The sequence below is a fragment of the Arvicola amphibius genome, chromosome 11 (assembly GCF_903992535.2).
Source record: "Arvicola amphibius chromosome 11, mArvAmp1.2, whole genome shotgun sequence".
Classification (NCBI taxonomy): domain Eukaryota; kingdom Metazoa; phylum Chordata; class Mammalia; order Rodentia; family Cricetidae; genus Arvicola; species Arvicola amphibius.
Window position 1 is genome coordinate 71,715,091 of NC_052057.2, and position 21,460 is coordinate 71,736,550.

General features: G+C 43.9%; 1 protein-coding gene across 1 annotated transcript in view; it reads left to right on the forward strand.

Annotated features, from left to right (window-relative positions):
* The window catches only part of Slco5a1 (solute carrier organic anion transporter family member 5A1), a 122,648-nt gene extending 101,497 nt beyond the window's left edge, over nt 1-21,151 (forward strand). Inside the window, exons 5-9 of the mRNA XM_038348371.1 lie at nt 2,202-2,400; nt 11,383-11,542; nt 13,810-14,051; nt 16,339-16,403; nt 20,691-21,151. Coding sequence (XP_038204299.1) covers nt 2,202-2,400; nt 11,383-11,542; nt 13,810-14,051; nt 16,339-16,403; nt 20,691-21,151 — 1,127 coding nt within the window. The remainder of the gene's footprint in view (nt 1-2,201; nt 2,401-11,382; nt 11,543-13,809; nt 14,052-16,338; nt 16,404-20,690) is intronic.
* The last annotated feature ends 309 nt before the right edge of the window (nt 21,152-21,460 follow it).

A 21,460-nucleotide genomic window follows, 5' to 3' on the forward strand; every position in this document is an offset into this window, starting at 1 on the left:
CACTAGTTTTCCTGCTCTCCCCAGCCTCTTCATTTAATTTACTGTGCGGCGCTCCCCTGCGGCACTCCCCTGCAGCAATCCCGGGGCCCTTGCAATCACCCCTCTGACCACTTCAGACTCTAGTTCTCACCCCATCAAGGCTATCTTATATCTCACTTCAGCAATGGGCTTCACAACACAGAACTCTCACCCGACCCAACTCAGAATTCCCCAGTGGCCTCTCCTTGCTCAGATATATAACCTGAGCCTCTTTTCCTGGTCTCTTGGGGTCTCATTTTTCCTAGCCTCTCTTCCTGCACCCCGTCGCCTCCCACCATCTTGCATTGCACACTCTTGGTATTTTTTAAAGTGCCGTGAATGCCCAGTGCTATGACCTCGTGCCTTCACGTGTATTTCCTTTTTCAGATGTTCTCTCTGTGCCGGTCCATTAGATACATTCTGCCTCTTCTAGTGAATACCTGCTGAAAACTGCCCCGTGAGAGCTCTCCCTGGCCTCTCCCAGGGGAGACTCAGCTCACCTCTTCCCTGTGTTTTCCTAGCACCTTGTAGCATTATTTTACTGAGATTTTCTATTAGCCTGTATGTCTCTCATTTAATTTGTAAGGGTGGGAGTGGCATATTCTGTGTCTTTATTTTTTCATTGTTTAAAATAAAGATTCATTTTAATATTAGTTTTGAAGTGTGTTTGCTCACTCATGTGAATGCCGATAGCCTTGATGGTCCGCAGGGCCAGTTCTCCCTTGACTAGGGTTACAGGTGGTTGTGGGGCTGCCCATTGCTGGGAACTGAACTTGGGTCCTCTGCAAGAAGAGTATGTGCTCTTAACAGCTGAGCCATCTCTCCAACCCCATGTCTTTATTTTTCTCCAATGAAATATAATGCTTCCAAGTGGTTCAGTGGTCACAATTTTAGAGAAAAGGAATAAGTGTAAGACTTGCTTGGTCTATTCAGGCTGATGCAATACGATTACCATGCACGGAGTGGTTTGTGGGCAGGAGGGATGGGTTTCTCACAGTTCTAGAAGCACGAGTCCAAAATCAAGGGACTGGTGGATTTGGTGTCTGGTGAAGGTCTGTTTCTCATAGATGGGACATTTGCACTACACCGTTATATGATAGGGAGAACAGGGCATGCTCAAGTCTCTTTAGTTAGGACACTAATCCCGTTCATGAGGTGTCCACTCTCTGAATGCCAACCCTTTGGGGGGTTAGAATGTTAACATATGGATTCAGAGAGACGTAAGCATTCATGCCGTGGCAGTAGCCACGTCCCACTTTATGGAACGGAGTGTTTTCAGAAGTTCAGGAGCGCCTCTGTCCTGAATCTCTCATAGCCCAGCTACCTTTGCTTTCATGGCAATTACCTTTCCTCCGTATTGATACCTCCTGTGTGCGCATCCTAGAACATCAGGTTTCGTTCGCCTGGTTCTTGAACCTGATGCAGGTGTGAGCATGTGCACATTTTGTTGTTTTTTTTCCTTGTGTCATCTTTGTAAGAGTCATTCACTTTATGTGTGTTTGGTTACATGTCTTCCTTTGTGTTGCTGTATAGCAGTGCTTTGTGATAGGAATATTCCACGTATAATGTGTCTGTTGTGGGATATTTGGCTTATTTTTCAGTTGCGGTCTATTAGGATGGGTTGTATACACCACGGGTTTCTTCGAGGGCATAAATCTTAGATGGACCTGCCTGTTGCAGGGTGTTTTTACCTTCAGTTCTTCCAGGTTGTGAAGAACTGCTTTTCAAAGTTGGTCCTACTTCTAGTCCTCCACTGTCGGGAGTTCCCAGCACTTATATCTTTACCAATATGAGGCCTTGCCAAACTGTAAAATGTTCACCTTCCGACTGGGATATGGTGGAATTTCTCTGTGGTTTTAACCTATGTTTCTTCATTTGCTTAGGACGTTTGGATTTTCTATTTGGTAAAATCAGTTCAGATTTTTTTCGCCTTTCTCGTGATTTATTTGTTTTGATATTATTGCTTTGTAAAAGTATTTTTTGTATCTTCTGGATTTGAATCCTTTGTCAATGTGTGTTGAAAGTTGTAGGCCGTAAAAATCGCACACTGAATATTTATGGACTAGAGTAGGTCTTATTCTTTACCCTTGTACTAATGAGCAAACAGAAACAGAACAATTAGAGGAAACAAATAATAGTAGATGCTAGCACACATTAATGCCCTCTTCCTCTCCTCTTCCCAGGTGTCATCATTGTCCCCAGTGCTGGTGTTGGCATTGTCCTGGGAGGCTACATTATAAAAAAATTGAAGCTTGGTGCAAGAGAATCCGCTAAACTAGCAATGATCTGCAGTGGGGTGTCTTTGCTGTGCTTCTCAACCCTGTTTATTGTGGGATGTGAAAGCATTAACCTAGGAGGCATAAACATCCCGTATACGACAGGGTAAGTACCTCTGTGGAACATCTTTGAAGAGCCCAGCTCTGTGTGGTTCATACCTGGCCCAGTCTCTTCCTCCCACCTGCTTTATGAGCTTTGCCCCTCCACTGGAGCTCAGGCTCCCAGAGGGTGGATGCCACAGGGTGTCACCTTTGTCTGTGTCCCTTTTGATCATCACACGGTGGCCTTCCAGGACATTGTAATTACAGACAATGAGAGGATGCTTATTGTATTAATTAAAATGGTTTTTTCCCCTTAAGTGAGCTTAAGAGGTAGCTCAGTCAAATGCTTGCCCTGCAAGCATGAGGAACTTAGTTTGCTCACTGGGAACCACGTAAAAATGCCAGCTGTGGTGGTGCACACTTACCATTCCTGTGCTGGTCAATGTGAGCAGACGCCTGCGACTGGCCAGCAAGTCTAGAGTAATCGGTGGGCCCCAGGCTAATGAGAGACTGTTTCAAAAACCCAGATGGAAAGTTCCTGAGGAGCAGCATCTGAGTGTGTGTGCACATGCATCTGTGCATACATGCACACACGTGAACCTCCACCCTCACCAAAACCTCATCGGATTTATGAAACACAACCTGCTATGACAAGTCTCTCTTCCACTGGAGTCCTCCATCCACCTCCTCCTTCTCATCTCTCCAAGTTAAAGCAAACTAGATGATTCTTTTTCTTTTCTTTCATTTGCTTTTCACAGAATGCATTTCCTTTATGTTTCCCCTCCCCCAGCCCCTTCCAGCCCCTCCTCATCCCCCTACTCACCCAACTCCATGCTTTCTCTTTAAAAATCAAAACAAAACAATAAGCCAAAAGTGCCAGAACAAAGCAAAAATCTCACAGTACAAGAATGGCAGTGTTAGTCTGGTGGCCAACATCTAGAACAGACGTTTAGTGTCTTGAATTTCTGACAGTTTTCCTCAGAGAAAAGCTTTCTGATGACCTTCTGGGATCTGAATTGGAGCTGGTGGTAGGAGTACAGATGAAAGTCCATTCACAGTATCTCCCTGGGTGGGGCCCAGTGTGTTCCCCTCCAGAGACCAGTTTTGCTCCCAGCGCGCCTGATGACTTTGAACTTAGAGTCTGGCAGAAATTCCTGTCAATCAGCAGCCAGCCTGTCTGTCACAGCTGTCTGCTTGCAGTTGTCATGACGCTTGGTGTCACTCTCTCTATTTCTTGAGTACCATCTAGGGGCTTTATTCATTTTAATCCTCGTCCAGTTTTGTTTTAAATGTAGTTTTAGAAGATCTGGAGGCCAGACTCTGTTTCCTACCTGCTTTGGAACTAACGGTCCTCCCAAGTCTTCTGAAGTCCTTTGAATACCACTGTCCTGCCAGCCCAAACGGACAGCTCCTAGCTCCCTAGCAATGCCAGGGACATTATGTAATTGAGCTGATTGGCTCCATAACAAATTTATGAGGTCCAACCTTCGCAGGTCCTCATCTTTGCCGAATAATCCGTTTTCTCAGTCACAGTCAGCTAACTTTTCCACACGTATAATGATGGTTCCTTTTTTCCCTTTGAATCCCTTTCCTCCAGTCCTTTAGCTTACCTTCAATTTGTTTTTCCTTAGTGGGCAACCAGCTCCATGTCAGGAAGGAAATGAGGTTTCTACCCACTTTCCTCGCGCGAGCTGTCTCATCTGTAACAGTATTCTTTTCAAAGGCAAGCGTAACCTTCACTGCTTTCCAGCTGTGTGACACCCCCACCAACACACACACACACACACACACACACACACACACACACACACACACGACCCAATGTTGCTGCGTCTTTGCTACCTCCTGAGGAAAGTTGATGAAAATGTCAATCCCAGCATGTCGAAAAATTAAAATAACACAGAAGGGAGAAAGTGAGATGTCACCTCCTCCCATTTCCAGCTTCTAGCTCGGAGCATTCCGCTATTGTTAAACAATTGCTGGTTGTCCCGATAGGGTATTTAAGACTCACGTTTCCTTACACAGAGTGAAGCGTTTAGTGTGTTAAGCAGCTCCATTTACTCTTCTCAAATGCCAGTGGATGCCAGGCCTCTGCCCGTGCACAGGCACGTGACTCTGGGCTGCTGAATTTAGCAACAACGCCATGTGAGCCTACATCTTAGTTTCTCAGTCCATGATTTGTGGTACCCCTCATTTGAGTGCGATCAGTCAAGAATGCACAGACTCTTCAGGGGCCGTGGGCACTGCAGCAGGGACACAGGATCCCAACATTTTGGACAGTGACTTTAATGACATTTGTGAATTAACGAAAGAACCCCAGTTTTCATGGAGAATTTCTTTGGCTTTCCACATGTTTCTAGGAAGATACTCCAAGAATGGGTTAGAATGAGCAGTTTTGAGTGGCAGGACCTCTTTGGCGTAACACTTTCAGAGCGTAGGTAAAGTGAGAGCCTTGTTGTCTTGGATAGTTTTCTTCCTTAGGATACAACTTGCTCAGCGATGTGTGGTTGGCTATTTTAGTAGCATTAGTTTTCTATTTATTCTTTAGGCTTACACATCTTTCTCTTTCCTTTAAAATTTAATTAATTTATTTATTTTAGAGCCCAACCGCAGTTTCCCCTCTCTCCTCTCCCCTCCCCCCCCCATCAAACCTTCTGTTTCTGTTCAGAAAGGTCAGGGCTCCCACGACACATCTTTCTCTTTTAAAGATGGGATCTTTTTGTGCAGCCCTGGTTTGTCTGCAACATGCTTTGGAGACCAGGCTAACCTTGAACTCACAGAGATCCCCTCACCTCTGCCTCCCCAGTGCTAGGATTAAAGGGTTGCACCACCATGCCCAGCCCCCACTGTAATGTTTTAGTTTATAAAGTAAGGAAAGAGATAAATAAAGGCGAGGGCACTCACAGTTTTAAGTGATGGGCTGAGAGTGTGGCCCAGCAGAGCACACAGTATGCCCTCAAGTCTAGCAGTTAACTCTAATGTTAAAGTGTTCTAACCGTAATAAAGTGTAAGGGAGCTGTAACGGGATCTTGGGATTTAAGGTGTTGATGCACTTTCCCGGTGAAAGGTCCCAGGAGCTGCAGCTGCTAGCCTGATCCATTCCCAGTTCAAGCAGTTACAGCCCCAACACCACAATGTCCCTGCAGTTTAATTAAGCAATTGCTCTCTGTGGCTCATGGCTTGTGTTCTTCACAGATGAGTCTTAATCATCTTATAGTCCAAAGAGTTGGCATTTACTATGGTAATCATGATTAAGACTTAAATAAACACATTGTATAATGAGATTGACCACCTTCCCCCGCTCTATCTTCAAACAGTTTCTAAAAGTTGACTTAAATCTGGTGGCCAGCTACATTTCCAACCACAACTGTCTCTTGAGACATCAGTTAACAGCTCTGGCTTTATTTCCTTATGATCAGGTGTCATCACTTTGAGCTTGCAGTCAAACCTGTTACGTCATCCTCGTGTCCTCTTCTGATCTTGTGACCTCAGTGACTGGGTGAAACTTTTTCTAGCGGTGTCTTCTTGAGCTACCAAGTGTCTGGAAAAGGGCAGGTCCCTGTTTGTGGCAGTGAGTGTTGGACAGGACAAGCAAGTAGTAGGGATATTTCCATCTCAGTTTAGCAGCTGCAGCATCTAAGGTTCACAGTGTTTGTGAATTTGGAGCTCCAATTAAATATGGACCTTTCTCATTTTAATACTTAGGATTTCTGTAAGCTGAGAGCCATGGAAGCATATTATGTCTTTCTTTAAGAAGTAGATTCATGCTCAGAGAGGCATGTCCGTGGATAATTACAGAGAGCCAACCGGCTAGCATACAGGGGTAGGAGGACCCAGTGGAGAGAAAACTGGACTGAAATCCATTCCTGGCACCTCCTAGCTGTGTTACCTTCTCAGACTTTCAAGTTTCTTGTGTAGAAAGCAATAATAAGTACAATTCTCATCAAGAACAAACCAGTAACTTACGGAGACCTTTTACTGCAAATACATGGAGAAAAGTCGAACTCTGTTAATGTTGATTTTTAAATGATGAGATGACAGACAAGAATTTTCATCTAGCAATTGTATAGCTTTAATAACTTTAAATGAATTTTACTATAAGGCTAAAAAAATTAACTGAAATTGAAGGACATATTGCAACTGAAGTTTTCTAGAGGATTAGGACCAGTTGAAGAGACAAAGCAGTTAAGAGACAAAGAGAGGGACAGAAAGACAGACAGAAACAGAAGCAGAGAGACAGGAAACGTTTCCCCTGCTTTTTTAGTGTTTTCTGCTCTGGAAAATGCATTTACTGTGTTAATCATGTGGTTTTTAATTCATGTGATTTGAGTACAATATACTTGGATTCCAACTTTTATATTTTAATGGGGATAAGACAAAAAGAAGGTTTAAGATTTCCTCTTTGAATTTTAGAGACTGTAGGATGCCTATTAGAGAAGGAAGGCCCAGTGGCTTTCAGATCTTGAGGTAGGACAAATAAGACATGGGTGCTGGTGTGAATGAACTGTATTGACCTGTGTTCTTACATACCCACCTGTAATGGCCTGTGGCAAAAATTGGCTTTTAGTTCATATTACACAACAATCTTCTTGGTTGTCACGTATCCCTTTATATAAACATTGTTCCTTAGGCATTGACTGATAAAGGTTAACCAGGGTGGCTATTTTTTATTTTATTTATGTTTTCTTTGTTGACTCCCTAGGGCTTGTTTTCCTAAGGACAGTCTTGGTGATTTCAGGCCAGATCATTATAGCTTTCTAGTATTCAAGGTTAGCAACATTGCCAGATAATCTTGGTGACCTCTTGCATTTTTCTTGCTAATACGAGCAGTTGGGAACATCCAATTGTAAAATATTTGATAGTAAGGTCCTGTGCCTCACTTGAAGTTAACTTATGCTGTCTCACTGGGCACAGAGACCATTCACCTATCATCTAAGTTCTAAGGAGGTATAAATGGGAGGATCAGGTGTTCAAGTTGTCATCTTCAGCTACATGGTGAGGTCAAGGCTTAGGCTACATGACAATGAAAAATGAAATTTATGCCCTGGCAATTTATGGGCAGCCCATATATGGTGGTTCTGTTGAACCTGTCCATGTTGGGTTTCATGGTCTAAGTTGATGAGGATGACTGACCAGGTCTCTTCCTCAAGAGAGGTCACCACATTTCATTACAGATGATGGTGAGCCATGTGGTAGATAGGAATTGAACTTAAGACCTTTGAAAAAGCAGGCAGTGCTCTTAACCACTGAGCCACCTCTCCAACCCAGGCTACATGAGACGTGATCTCAAGAACAACAAAGCGAGATTCACCTACACTGACTCATGAGTTAACAGGAGCATCTCATTTAGAAGGTTGTCTTGCCTGGAATCTTTTCAGTTTTGAAAGATGGAACCTAGTCTCTTTGTGCCAACAAGTGCAACGAACCCTAACTAGTCTTTATGCATCTTCTGTTCCCATCATGGTTTCACTCCTGACAAATGAGGGATTTCTTAGTGCTTTAAGGTTAGCCCTCTCACTACTTTGAGCTATGTGTGAGCTGTGACCTGTTTAATGTCATTTTAGAAGAAGTACATGGCGCCTTGTTTGAGGGTAGCAGTCTATGCTCTGGTGAATGAATGACAATCAAAAAAGACATTTTTCTTAGAAATGATTCTTCTTTATTCTTATCCCCCCCTCTCTCCATACAAGTCCTTTGGCTTCCAGTTTAGTGTTTTTACGGGATTCCTAAATGCGCGAGCAAGCAGTTCTCTCTCTCTTGCACCTTTTCTTGGGCTCTTTTCCTTGTGTTTGTTTGTTTTGTCCTGTTCTGATGGGTTAAGCTTTCACTGTGCTCTATTTTATTTTATAATCGTTTTTGAAATGCCTGTTTATTTTCTAATCAAGGACAGAAAGGGGGTGAATCCAGATGGGAGGAGAGGAGGGGGAAACTTGGAGAAATAGAGGGAGGGGAAACCATAAGCATGAGATGTTATGTGAGAAAAAAAATCTATTTTCAATAAGGAAAAAAAAGAAAAAGATTCTTTGCAGATCAGCCTGGTGCAGAGGATGAGCCATGCTGGCCGCCTTCTCTTCTAATCAATCCATGGTGACCTTTCCTCTTAATGACTCTCTCTCCCATGAGTACCTTCTTCCTTTCATGGTAATTCTATTGGTCACTTTAATTAATTTCCCATTTTATTTTTAAAAGTATTCTTATGTTGCTGCTACTATTATTGCTGTTGTTATTGGAGACATGATTTCACTCTGTTGTTCTGACTGACCTTGAAATTGCTATGTAGACTGTGTTGGCACCGAACTCACCACTCCTGTCTCCTGGGTGCTAGCATTTAAAAGGTTTATTTTCACTTATGTGAGTGTGTGCATGTCTATGTGAATACACGTCACTGTGCGTGGGTGCTTACAGAGGCCAGAAGGCATCTTATTCCTTGGAAAGAGTGAGAGGTGGCCGTTAGCCACCTGATATGTGTTCTGGGAACTAAACATGGGTCTCTGGATGAGCAGCAAGTGTTTGTAACTTCTGATCCACCTCTCTAGATGCGTAAATTTATTCATTTTTCTTAGAGTATTTTACTGTTTTATTATTTCTTTGAAATAGAGGCCAAAAGAAAAACAGACATAACCAGCAAGACAGGCCTGAGAGGAAAGGTCTTGTCTATGTGTTTAAAACATATGTTGATGCTGGCTTAAGATTATTCCTCAAGTGGACATTCTCTTAAGTGACAGGCATTTGTTTACCTTTTTTTTTTAAATTTTGATTTTCAAGACAAAGTTTCTCTGTGAAACAGTCCTGACTGTCCTGAAACTCGCTCTGTAGACCAGGCTTCCCTCGATCTCACAGAGATCCACCTGCCTCAGCCTCTCAAGTCCTGGGGTTAAAGGTGTGTGCCACCACCTCTGGGCTTTTGACAGGCATTTGTAATGTGTGGCTGTTATCCATGAAGGCAGAGCAGGCTGCCAGAGGGAAAATGCCAAGAACTTCTAAATAGCAGCACTAACAGCTGTTGGTCTGGTACTGAAGCCTGTCAGTTTCAGTGACTAAGCACGCCGCTTGGAAAGGCTCTTCTTTCTTGTCATGGCTTGCAGTTTAGTTCCTGAAGTCTTCGTGAGGTGACTGTACTATCCTTCATACTTCCACATGTCTATAGCTAACACAGCGCTGGGCTTCTGCAGCCCCTCTTCATCACATGCAGAATGTGCTGATTGGTTTGAAGTCTCATCTGCAGCACCACTGACATTTGGGCTAGGTTGTTCCTTTTTGTGGAAAGTGGAAGCTGTCTCAAACATTGTACGGTGTTTGGAGGTATCCTTGTATAACACGAAGAGATGTCCACAGCACCCCTTAGTTAGAGCAACCCAAACTACCTTCCAACATTGACAAATGTCCCCTGGGTGGGAAAACAAGATTGTCCCTGCTGAGAACCACTCATTTAGAATGACTTTGGGGGTGTATTCAAATATCAAAATGTCTTGAGACTAAAAGTTTGTAAATATGGTTATGTCTTGAGCTAATTTTTGTGGTGTGGCAAGAAGGGAGGTCAGAATTTATTTGACTTTTGCTTTGTCAGGGAGTTTTCCTGATACAGCTATAGCATTGCTCTGTATTTGGTTCTTCACACACCAAAGCTATCAAAGAGTGAGAAGCCGTAGAATAAAGAGCACATATGCTAAGTTTGTAGAGCAGTGCCTGCGGCTTGGCTGGGCTGGGCTGGGCTACTGGGTAAGCTGGGCTAACACGGTCCAGTCCGCGAAGAAAGTCCTGACATGTCACAGATGGATGAACAATGGATGAAGAGACAGATGCACGAAACATCTGCTCCTGCTGACCTATTTAGCTCTAGGAACGGTATTTTACCAGTACTGCTTAAGAATGGTAGCAAAGCGTCAAGTGAGGCTGTCTTGGTTTTGAGCTTTTTAGAGCCAATCTCATTCTTCTGTGCCCCCCAAAACTGCCTGCCCCCTTTTCACTGCTGTCTTAGAGCCTCTCCCCATCTCCACGCCTTTACACGTCATATTTCTCCCTATGGTTTGAATGGATTTTCCTCGAGCTTTCATATTGCATCATTTCTCTGTATTTGGCACATGGCTTCATGGGGAAACACGTCCACCATGTTCGACTGTGAATTGCATCTGGGTATTTCTAGTGATTTCTGCCCTCTCCTTTTGTTATTTCTGTCAAACTAGTGATAGGGTCCTTAACCAGTCACCTTTGCAAATCTCTTCCTCTTGGTTTCCTAGAGTTATACTATTCCTTTGTTAAATTATTCTAGAACAAGTCAAGTCTTTGATGGACGGAACCTACACTGGCACCTGGGGCTGGTGGATGGATTTCATGTTCATTTGCTCACAATGATTTTAAAGATCTAGTAATAAAACATATTTTCTCTATTTTATAGTTCAAAACTCAATCAATTTTGAGACAAAAGATATGGTAATTAATCTGATTGATTCATTATGTAATATATATGGGTATTGAAATAGCACACACACACATCACAGATTTGTATGAGTATTATATATAAATAAAAATAAACTAAGGTGGGAATTGGATTAGTGCTAGAGTTCAGACATTATGAATGAATTGCTGGGCTTAATCCCTGGCAGGTCCCAAAATAAAGTCAAATGAAATGAATCATGATCCATACTTGTTAAGACTCAGAGCCTAGTGTTTCCCAGGGAGGAATTTTATGAGAGTCCAAGTCACTAGACTTAGACCTGAGGTCAGTCTCTCGAATCAAGGTGGACAGTGGGATTGAGGAAGGAGAGATAATTTGGTTTTAAACCAATTCCATCTATTCTAATGAGAACAGAAATGTTTTCTCTATATTTTGTAACAAGTTTATGAAAATAGCTCTGGAAGGTGACTACTTCATGGTACCATAAGTTTGATTGTTGGGAATGATGTCTTTAAATTAAATTTACTTGCTATCAAGAATGTTATTTTTTGTTTTATTCTCAGTCTTGCTTGATTTTTTTCATTCTCTCTCTCTCTCTCTCTCTCTCTCTCTCTCTCTCTCTCTCTCTCTCTCTCTCTCTCTCTCTCTCAGACCTTCTCTGACCATGCCCCATAGGAACCTGACAGGAAGCTGCAATGTTAATTGTGGTTGTAAAATACACGAATACGAGCCAGTCTGTGGATCAGATGGAATCACATACTTCAACCCGTGCCTGGCTGGCTGTGTTAACAGTGGCAATCTTAGCACCGGGGTGAGTATACTCCACAAGGCTCTCTCCTACTGTTAATCCACCATCACGAGATAAGGATACGACGGGACTCCCATGCAGCCATGCTGACTTCAGTTTTCCTTGAACATGAGGTTCCAAATAGCTCTCCAAGCGCCTCTGAAAATCTCCTCATGAGAGGCAAACTGTGCAGGGCTATCACTGCTGTCAGGGGGTGCTAGGAGAATCTGGGTGAAGAGTTCTGGTCCTCATCACCTGGCTCCTACTTTACATTCCAGGCCAGCTTAGGGAAACTTGATAAGGTTGGACTCCGGGTTTCCTGTTTGTTCCTCTGGCAGGGCCTCTGTAATGGATTTGAAGGTCAAGGTGACTAGAGTTTGTGCTGAGACCAGAGACTGTGGATGCTGGCCCTCTATCGGGCGTCTGTGAAGACAGCTGATGTCTATTTTTCATAAGACTATCCGGCAATTCACCTCCTAACACCCCTGTTCTTTAACTTTCAGAGTAAAGATATTTCTGTCAGCTGAAGAATGGTCTATTCTGAGAATTCTCTTCCCCGTGAATTATAAATAGGCTTTAATACTGTGAGAGAAGGCTTTTATATTTTACTCTATTCTTTACTGAGCCCAATTTGGTTGTTGGCAGGAGAACAGATTGGAGGTGGATTGCTCTAATTTAAAGGTTAAAATGCAATTTGCCTGTTCTATGCAGGCTCCAGAGACTACACCATTGACCTAGAGTTTAGGGGTACCCCTTTTGTTCTCTGAGTTTGAAACCAGAGGATAAATAGGAAATTACTCTTTAAGGTTCCTGTGACATAGCTGTTGAGCTCTGGAGTATGACCCTGTTGAGCTCATGAGATTGTTTCTTTGCCGTGATCCATGCATTGTATGGCAGTGAGTGAGATCTCCTGGGCACACTGTTTTTATTAGAAAGACTGGAAGTCCTTCCTGCTTACATGGCCAACGCCCCATCAACCTCTTCTTAGTCCTATTTTAAGCAGTCACCATGCAAACTAGTTCAGCTAATTTCCATTTAGTAAAAAGTAAGACACTAGCTAGACAAAGATAGTGACCACATTAGCATTTGTTAGCTTGTTTGGGTCCTGACTAGACCATATCAAGAGGAGTTTCGTTTTCATCATTGTGTTTGGGAAGTCTGGGAAGTTACTGGAGAAGATTTAGTCTCTTCTGCTCCTCTGTCTTCAGTGTCCTCTAATGCCATATCATACATCAGTAAGGTCTCGTAAATATGTGTTGGGGAAAAATGACCAATGGATACTGGAGTCTGTCAGAGTCTGGAGCACTGGGCCGCGGCTACAGTCAGGTTGAAGTGATGCAAAGTTCCACACACACATGGGGACCGCTAGCCTGTTGAGAGGAATGGCAGGGTGTTTAAACTGGGGCAGCCAGAAGGAAGGTCATCATCACTGGCACTTGTAGGAGGTTCTTCTGTCTATGTTGCTTTCATTAGTTGAATAAAGAAACTGCCTTGGCCTTTTGATAGGGCAGAACTTAGATAGGTGGCGTAGACTGAACTGAATGCTGGGAGGAAGAGCAGTGTTGCAGACGCCATTGTTCTCCTGCCCTAGACGGACGCTGCTTAAACTCATGCTGGTAAGCCGCAGTCAAGTGGCGATACACATTAATGGAGATGGCTTAAACTAATATGTGAGAGTTAGCCAATAAGAGGCTAGAAATAATGGGCCAGGCAGTGATTTAATTAATACAATTTCTGTGTGATTATTTCGGGTGTAAGCTAGCCGGGTGGGACAAAACACAGGTCCGCTCCTCCTGATACAGGCTTTGAAGCCACCATTCCTAGTCCACAGCACTCTGCTTGTTTGAAGCCATTACACTTGTGCTAGGAGTTTAACAGATGTTTACCATAGGCCTCACTGTGTGCTCAGATTCGTGCTAGGTACTCTGGTGACCAAGAATAAAAATCAAGCTGGCTCTGTTCTAGGGGCTTCTCTAACGGGAGAGTCTACAGGTTCAACAGAAATGGGAGCCGTGTGTATTTATGATCCCAGATGAGCACATGGCATGCCAATGTCACAGAATTGAGTGTTTAAATCTTCTCAGAGAAGTTTAGGTTTAAACTTTGACTAGCAGGTTTTGATATAATTAAGGCCAACTTTGACCCTTTATTGCTGTTAAGAAACAAAGTGTTTTGTGTGCAATATTGTGCATTTAACTTCATATAGCTCTTTTTTAGCACTTTTACTTTGTCAACATTCCATCTCCGGGTTTTACTTTTGATTGACATACAGCTTATTGTTTGCTCCTTAGGTTCGCAATTATACCGAGTGCGCCTGTGTCCAAAGCCGACAAGTGATCACCCCGCCCACGGTGGGCCAGCGCAGTCAGCTCCGTGTGGTCATTGTGAAAACCTATCTCAATGAGAATGGCTATGCTGTGTCTGGGAAGTGCAAACGCACCTGCAACACCCTCATCCCCTTCTTGGTCTTCCTGTTCATAGTTACCTTCATCACAGCCTGCGCCCAACCATCAGCCATCATAGTGACACTCAGGTGAGATCATGCTACTCTCACTATCCCCCAGTTTGCTTCGCTTCGGTCCCCCTGCAATAGGCTGTCTGCAGCACTCGCTCGAGGGTACTCACTCGAGGATACTCGCGGGTATGATCTCCAGGTTTTTGGGAGAGCTTTTACATCAGAGAGAAAAAGATGGCTGAAACATTGCCTAGTATAGAATTTTCTTTTTTCAGCTGGGCTCGATTCCTATTTTTTATCAAACTTTCTTCCCAGTGCTTTTAGTGTCTGAAGTCTTTGTGCTAGGAGGTTAGACATCATGAGTTGAAAGCCATCTCTATATTAGCCCCAAGAAGCCAGACCCTCGTGGAGGGTGGAAACAGTTTGGCAAAGTGGCTAGATTGTGAATATTGCAAAGGGTTTTGTCTCCGGCCTCATGGAGAGTTAATACTGCACCTCTGGGATCGATGAGGAATTATGCTGGGTTTGCATTTCAAAATGCTGAGCTCATTAATTTCACTATTGTATAAAGCCCTGGAGTGGAATCAAGGACAGATGAGGCTTGGAAATGTGAGCTTCCAGTTGGTCAGGCTGTGCTTTCATTGCTGGATTGCAGATCCTGGTATTCCCCCCTTCTATTCTAGGAGAGAACGTGGGAGGTACTTTTGCTCTGTTGAATTCAAATCTACTTGTTATTCCTTGCATTAAAGGCTGTGGTGGACAGAGAGGGTACTGTGGTAGAGTCCGAAGAGTGAACATCCTCTGGGTTAGAGGGGAGCATGGGCGTGGCCCTAGGAAAGCAGGAGTAAGGGAGTCAGTCCTTGCTCTTCCTCCTGGCTCTTCCAAGGTCACTGTGCCAGATTCCTGGCCAGGAGCGCCATGCTCGCTGAGAGTGCATAGCCTGTACCCTTCACACACTCTGGCTTCTTCTCTCTGGACGCTGATAGACATTTCCCTAATGAAAGAAGCAGGGCGTGAAGTGCCTAGTGGTTTACTCACTTTCGGTAGATGTTGACGGCATAACCATGCATACAGAGCTGGGAAATTGCTGGAAGACATAGAGAATATGAGGAAAAGACATTGAGGGTCCTGGGCCTGGAAAAATTTCCCATCCATGCCTAAATCCTCTGTGGATGAAATAAAAAGCATAACGCACTTTATCATGTAGAAATTATGTGAAACATCTCACTCCTTCTCCACCGTAATTCTTTAGGAAGCGTTAGGTAGACTGTATAAGGGCCACCTCGTTTTACCAATGCTCAGAAGTGTTTCAGCATGGCTATTTATGAGTTGGCTTCTAACACCAAATCTCTGAAGAGGGGTCTTTTAATCTCTGCTAATTGCAAAATTAATAGGTTCCAATCTTTCTACCACATGGGAATTATTTAGAACATCAATTTGGGGGGGGGGGAATATTATTTGGATAAGCTTATTTCTCTGACTTCATTTGTATGTATGTACATGAGTGTGTGTGCATTTCTGTCTTTACTTTGTCTTAGTTAGGGTTTCTACTGCAGTGATGAAAACCATGGCCAAAATCAAGGGGGGGGGGGAGGAAATGGTTTATTTGGCTCCCACTTCTGCATTATAGTTCATCTTTAGAGGCAATCGGGATGGAACCTCAAACAGGGCAGGGACCTGAAGGCGGGAGCTGATGCAGAGGCAATGGAGGGTGCTGTTTCCTGGCTTGTTACTTATGGTCTGCTCATCCTGCTTTCTCACAAAACCCAGGATCACCAACCCAGGGATGGCACTACCCACCATGGGTTGGGTCCTCTTGTATCAATCATCAATTCAGAAAACGTTCTTCAACTGGATCTTATGAAAACATTTTCTTAATTGAGATTCCTCACTTTCAGATAATACCAGCTTGTATCAAGTTGACCTAAAATTAGCCAGGACATACCCAACACACATCTTGGAGGAGTTATGAGAATGATTTTCATTGGATACACCTTCAGTTCTGGAACATTCTGACAGACAGAGGGAGAGAATAAGATTGCAATGAATAGGACAAATGTTTACAATTTTTCTGTTAGTAGAGGGGATTTTGGGGGGCTTATTTAAAGGAACTTCCATCTCTTCAGCCAGGAGCCTGGCCCCTCCTCCACTATTCATATATAAATGGAATTAATCAGTTTCTGGTGGAGATATGTGTCACCTGTGATGCACCCAGGGAGTCTTAGTTGGTAACTGTTAGTACATCATGGTAGACTAAATATTTTGGGAAAGGTTCTTATGGCTCTGCCTAAGGCAGATTCGATTTTACTGGCATTTTCTTGGTGCCACTGTTTTGAACCATTTTTTTCCTTCTCCTTCCCTCTAGGTCCGTGGAAGATGAGGAAAGGCCCTTTGCGCTGGGAATGCAGTTTGTTTTGTTGCGAACACTTGGTATGTCCCCAAATTCCCAAGTGTGCCCTTCACCCCTCTTTGCAGCAGGCAATGCTAGGGTCCTTTAAAAATGCAGGCTGCGTCATTGGTGCTGAGGAGCATAGGACTGGACAGGTTTGCGGTTGAGAAGACACTTACACTTCCTCCTTAGTAGATTTGAACTAAAAGTTGACAAGGTCATTGGACGAAACAATAGAAAATGGATTTTAGGTTAGTTTCTTTTTGACTCTGAATACAAACTTGTACAAAATTCCCCCAGAGTTTTATACAGTAAAAAATATATGAAGTCAAGAAATCTGTAATGACTTGACTATCCTGGCCTTTCTGTCTCTTGATGCCTTTTGACACGAATATGGGAGAAACTGGGGTGCCTATTACTTATGATACCTTACTTGTGATATTGCTTATGATACCTTACTTGTGATATTGCTTATGATACCTTACTTGTGATATTGCTTATGATACCTTACTTGTGATATTGCTTTAGGGTAATTTTATTGGGCTAATTGAAGTGTATACTTGTAGAGTTTGCTGAGGAAAAGATCTTAAAAAGCGAAAACGAGAGGTCACAAAAGTACAGAGAGGCCACGCACACCAGCAAGGAACACTCCGAGTGTCATTGTGGACAGAGCACATGAGGAAAACACAGCAGTCCTTGAAACCCTGGGACCCTGAGTGGGAAACAGCCCCAGAGGCTGCCCACTGCCTTGTCAGTTAGGCAGTCCCTCATCTGACTTCCTCAAGCTTACTTCCCCTTACAGCACAGTCTGTCATGTCCTTCAGCTGGCGTTTCCCCTGACTAATCAGTACCATTGTCTGTGGGACAAGGGAAAAAGAACTGGTTTGTTTTTAACTCACAGTTTGGTGTTGAAGGGTGACATATCTTTAAAGGGCACCTTCCTCCCCGTGGAAGCCTCTGCACTCCCTGGAATTGTTTGTAATGAGGCTAGGTTGATGAATACAATAACCTCCAGCAGGGAAAAGTCCCTGGTGTGGTTTGCTGTTTGGTGCAGGCAGGACTTTGAAGGTCTTTGAAGATTCTGCTGTTAAAAGTATGCTGATTCAAGAGGATTCGGATACAATCGCACACAGTTAAGAATTATACCTTGTGCTTTTCACCATAGACTAGAAAGGGCGGCTTGTGTTGTTGCTTAGGGGTTTTGCCTTTATTTATTTTTGATTGGGTCTTGCTATGTGTATCGCCCTCTGTGTATGGCCTGGGATTTCCTAGGTACACCTCATACTTACGGTGATTTTTCTGCCTCCTCCTCCCAAATGCTGAGATCACAGTTGTGCACCATACGCCTGGTTTAAAAAGATATTTTCAAAGACATGAATTGGTCAATCAAAGTGATGACTGAGTTGAAAAAGAGGGAAAGAAGACCTTATTTTGGCTCAGCTGGGTTGTTTGACATGAATCTGGGGTGAAGGAGAGCCACCTGCAGAACGGATAGTAAGCCAAGGAAGAGCAACACCTGGCGCTTGCTGCTCAGCTCAGTTTTGTCTTCATGTGTATTGAGGGTGCAGAAGTGTAGGTAAGATAACCTACATTTGATTTGCCCCAAATTTCAAAACAAAAGGCTTCTTAGTCCTTTCCGAAAGTGACCATTTAATCTGACCAGCAGGTTTTGTCTTCAAGATTTATTTTTATTATTCCTAACTATGTGTGTTTATGTGTGTGTGTTCAGGGCAGTACAGGTGCCAAGGAGGCCAGAGACGTCGGGTGTCCTGGAGTTGGAGTGAGGTAGTTGTGAGCTGTGGGTACTGGGAACCTAACACGTAACTCTGAAAAATCAGTCAGCTCTCTTAACTGCTGGCTGAGCAATCAATCTCTCCAGCCCCTAGATCTCATGTTCAATAAGTAGAAATTACCTTGCAGTATCCCCTTCACAGACTCAGAGCTACTAGATGTCCTTTTCTTTCTTTCCTTTTCTTCTTTTTTTCTTTTTTTGAGACAGGATTTCTCTGTGTAGCCTTTGCTGTCCTGGAACTTGCTCTGTAGACCAGGCTGGCTTCGAGCTCACAGAGATCCACCTGCTTCTACCTCCCGAGTGCTGGGATTAAAGGTGTGCTATGCACCACCACCACCCGACCCCTTATGTCCTTCTTCACTTCATCCCTCTTTCTTTTCTTCCATCCTTCCTTCCCTGCTTCAAGCTCTCCAGCCCTTACTTCTGTGCACTGAGCAGCCGTGGGCTGTCACACAATTCTTAGGGTGCACAGCATGAAAAGGAGTAGGTGCCGTGTCAAGGACTTTATGGGGTGGCAAACGGCAGAGGCTTTAAGTCAGAGTTCTTTGGTAGTTGAAAAAGCCGAGTACACACTAGACACAGTGGCAGCAGAGTGCTGTCCTTGCGACCCAGGGGTTGAAGGGAGAAATGGCCGTTAGCCAAATGAATGAGTTAGAGATGGGGGCACTTTCTTTTGGCAAAGGGTGTGAGGGCTTTCTAGTTCAGCTTTCTTTCTTGTGGAGTTAGAAGAGGCGTCTGTTACACACAGCCCAGAGAGCAGAGCTTTTGTTCCTCCCGGATCTTTGAGAAGCTTCGGACACGGACTGTAGGCCGCAGTTATCTCCCCAAACCGAATACCTTGGTGAAGTCCCCATTTGAAGAGGGGCTTGTCAGCTACAGTGGGGCTGAGTGGAAGGTGCAGCCCCATGCAGTATCTTTTAGTAGCCTGTTTAGCTCGCTTGTCAGGGAGCGGCAGTCAGGAGAAGTGGGCCTCTTCACCGTGCTACAGGAAAGCCTTTCAGGGCGAGTCAGCAGGAAGTTCAGCCGAGTTATAAGCAGGCATTCGATCATACTTGAGCACGGCCCGGCCCATGCTAGTGGGAGGCACTTAGGACAAAGACAGTCTGCACGCATGTGTGGTCCTGGGCTTCTCAGGAGAGAGTTGCAATCTAGTGTCTTACCAGTAGCCATATATCTAATTTTGGTATTTTCTGAACTTACTGTGTTTAAGAGCATCTAAGAAACTTTAAAAACAAGTTTTTTTTCTTCAGTAAATGAGATCAGAGGGTCATTTTTGAAGTGTATTGGATGGGGTTGTAGGCTGGTAACATAAAACTCTAGGTCACAGGGTTGAAAACCCTCATTAGACTGGATGTCACGGAGTTAAGATGTGTTTTGACTACAAACAAGGTCATTGAGATCTTGTCTGTGATATTCTCAATCAAACAAACAAAAAGCAGGTGCACAGCTGAGAAAGAGGGGGGTCCTTTACATGAAGGCCCTTTGCATGCCTTATTGCTATTTTAACATTCTTTTTGGAAATACCTCTATGTAAGTGAATATTATCTTTATGGAGACAATCCTTATAGTTTGTTTTGTTAGTTGTGCTGAGGTTCTTTTTGTGTTTTGACATTTAAAGATCTTCCTAATTGTTTCTTTACTTTATTTATATATTTATTGTTATAGGGTCTGACTACATAATCCCCACGGGCCTGGAACTTACAAGGTATACCAGGCTAGTCTTGAGTTCACAGAGATCCTCTTGCCTCTGCCCCTGGAGTGCTTTCATTAAAGATGTGTGCCTCCACTCGTGGCTCTATCGTCTTTTTTGAAACATGGCCTCCCTGAACCTGAACTAGTTGAATATTTTGGCTGGACTTGCTGGCCATGGAGCCCTCAGGGATCTGCCTGCCTCTTCCTTCCAGCTCTGGGGTGATAGATACAAGTTGCCATGAGGAACTTTTTTGTTTAATGTGGGTTCCAGAGATCTGAATTCCTGCCCTCGTGAATACTCAGCATGCCCTTTATCCACCGAGCCACCTCCCCAGCCCTTTGTGCTAAAATTCTTGACTCTAAGCTTCAAGAGACTTAGACCAGACTCCAGGGCGAAGGGCTTCTGTCCATCCCCGTGTCCCCTTAACATTCCGCATCCCGCTCCAACCTGACTTAAGGGGAACAAGAACCAATTTTAAGTTTGAAAATATTTTGTGTTGGCCATAGACAGTTCTTTCAACTCTACTGAAGTTTCACTGTCGAAACTGTATCAAAAGTGTGCAGTGTAAGGACTTGGTAACCACAGAAAGTAAGTTATTTTTAACAACCTAAAACAGCAGCAAGGCAGTCTGAGCTGTCAAGTGGAAGAAGCTAAGTACTTGCTGTTTATTTTCATAAGTTGCAATTAAATACAATTCACTGCAATTAGATGAAAATGTCTTTAAGAAAATTCAATTAAACAGGAATCATTCTCGGCATCGGACAAGCCTTGCTAATGACAAATCTGTTTTCTCTTATGGAATGCGCTATATCTCTGTGTTTCTCTTTCTTCCCATGGCTGCAGCATACATTCCTACTCCGATTTACTTTGGAGCTGTGATTGACACCACCTGCATGCTCTGGCAGCAGGAATGTGGCGTGCAGGGGTCTTGCTGGGAGTACAACGTGACGTCGTTTCGGTTTGTCTACTTCGGTTTGGCGGCTGGCCTCAAATTTGTGGGCTTCATTTTTATTTTCCTGGCCTGGTACTCTATCAAATACAAAGAAGACGAACTGCAGAGGCGGAGGTGCAGAGAATTCCCGCTGAGCACTGTGAGTGAGCTTGTGGGCCAGCCCAACAAAGCGGAGAAATACGCCCGGACTACATCCTGCCCAGCCTTCAGCACCCAGGCGGAATTGCAGGAAGAAACTGGTCTGCAAAAGGGATTCCCGGGCACTACACAGACCTATCCCGGGCCTTTCCAAGAAGCAATAAGTTGCTCTGCAGATCCTGGGCTGGACGAGAGCCCCAGTTCTGCTCTGTAGCATCCCTGCTGAAGCCCGGAAAAGGAAGACATGTTTTGTTGGTTGAGTTGAATATGGCGAGTTGAGAAACACCTGTGCCTTCTTACTTTCTTTTTTTAAAACCTCTACAGACACAATCCTCAAACCAACAAAAACGCAGTCTACACAGCCACTGTTGATTGAGGGCTGGATACCTCAACCAAACTGACAGCTTCCCCCTCTCTTTTTCCAGGGTGGAGCTTAGATACATGGGTCACCACTTTTCGCTGGGTTCACTTCATGCTCATGCTCCTGTTTGGCAGAAGCCTGAGGCCCGTCGCGAACCATGGC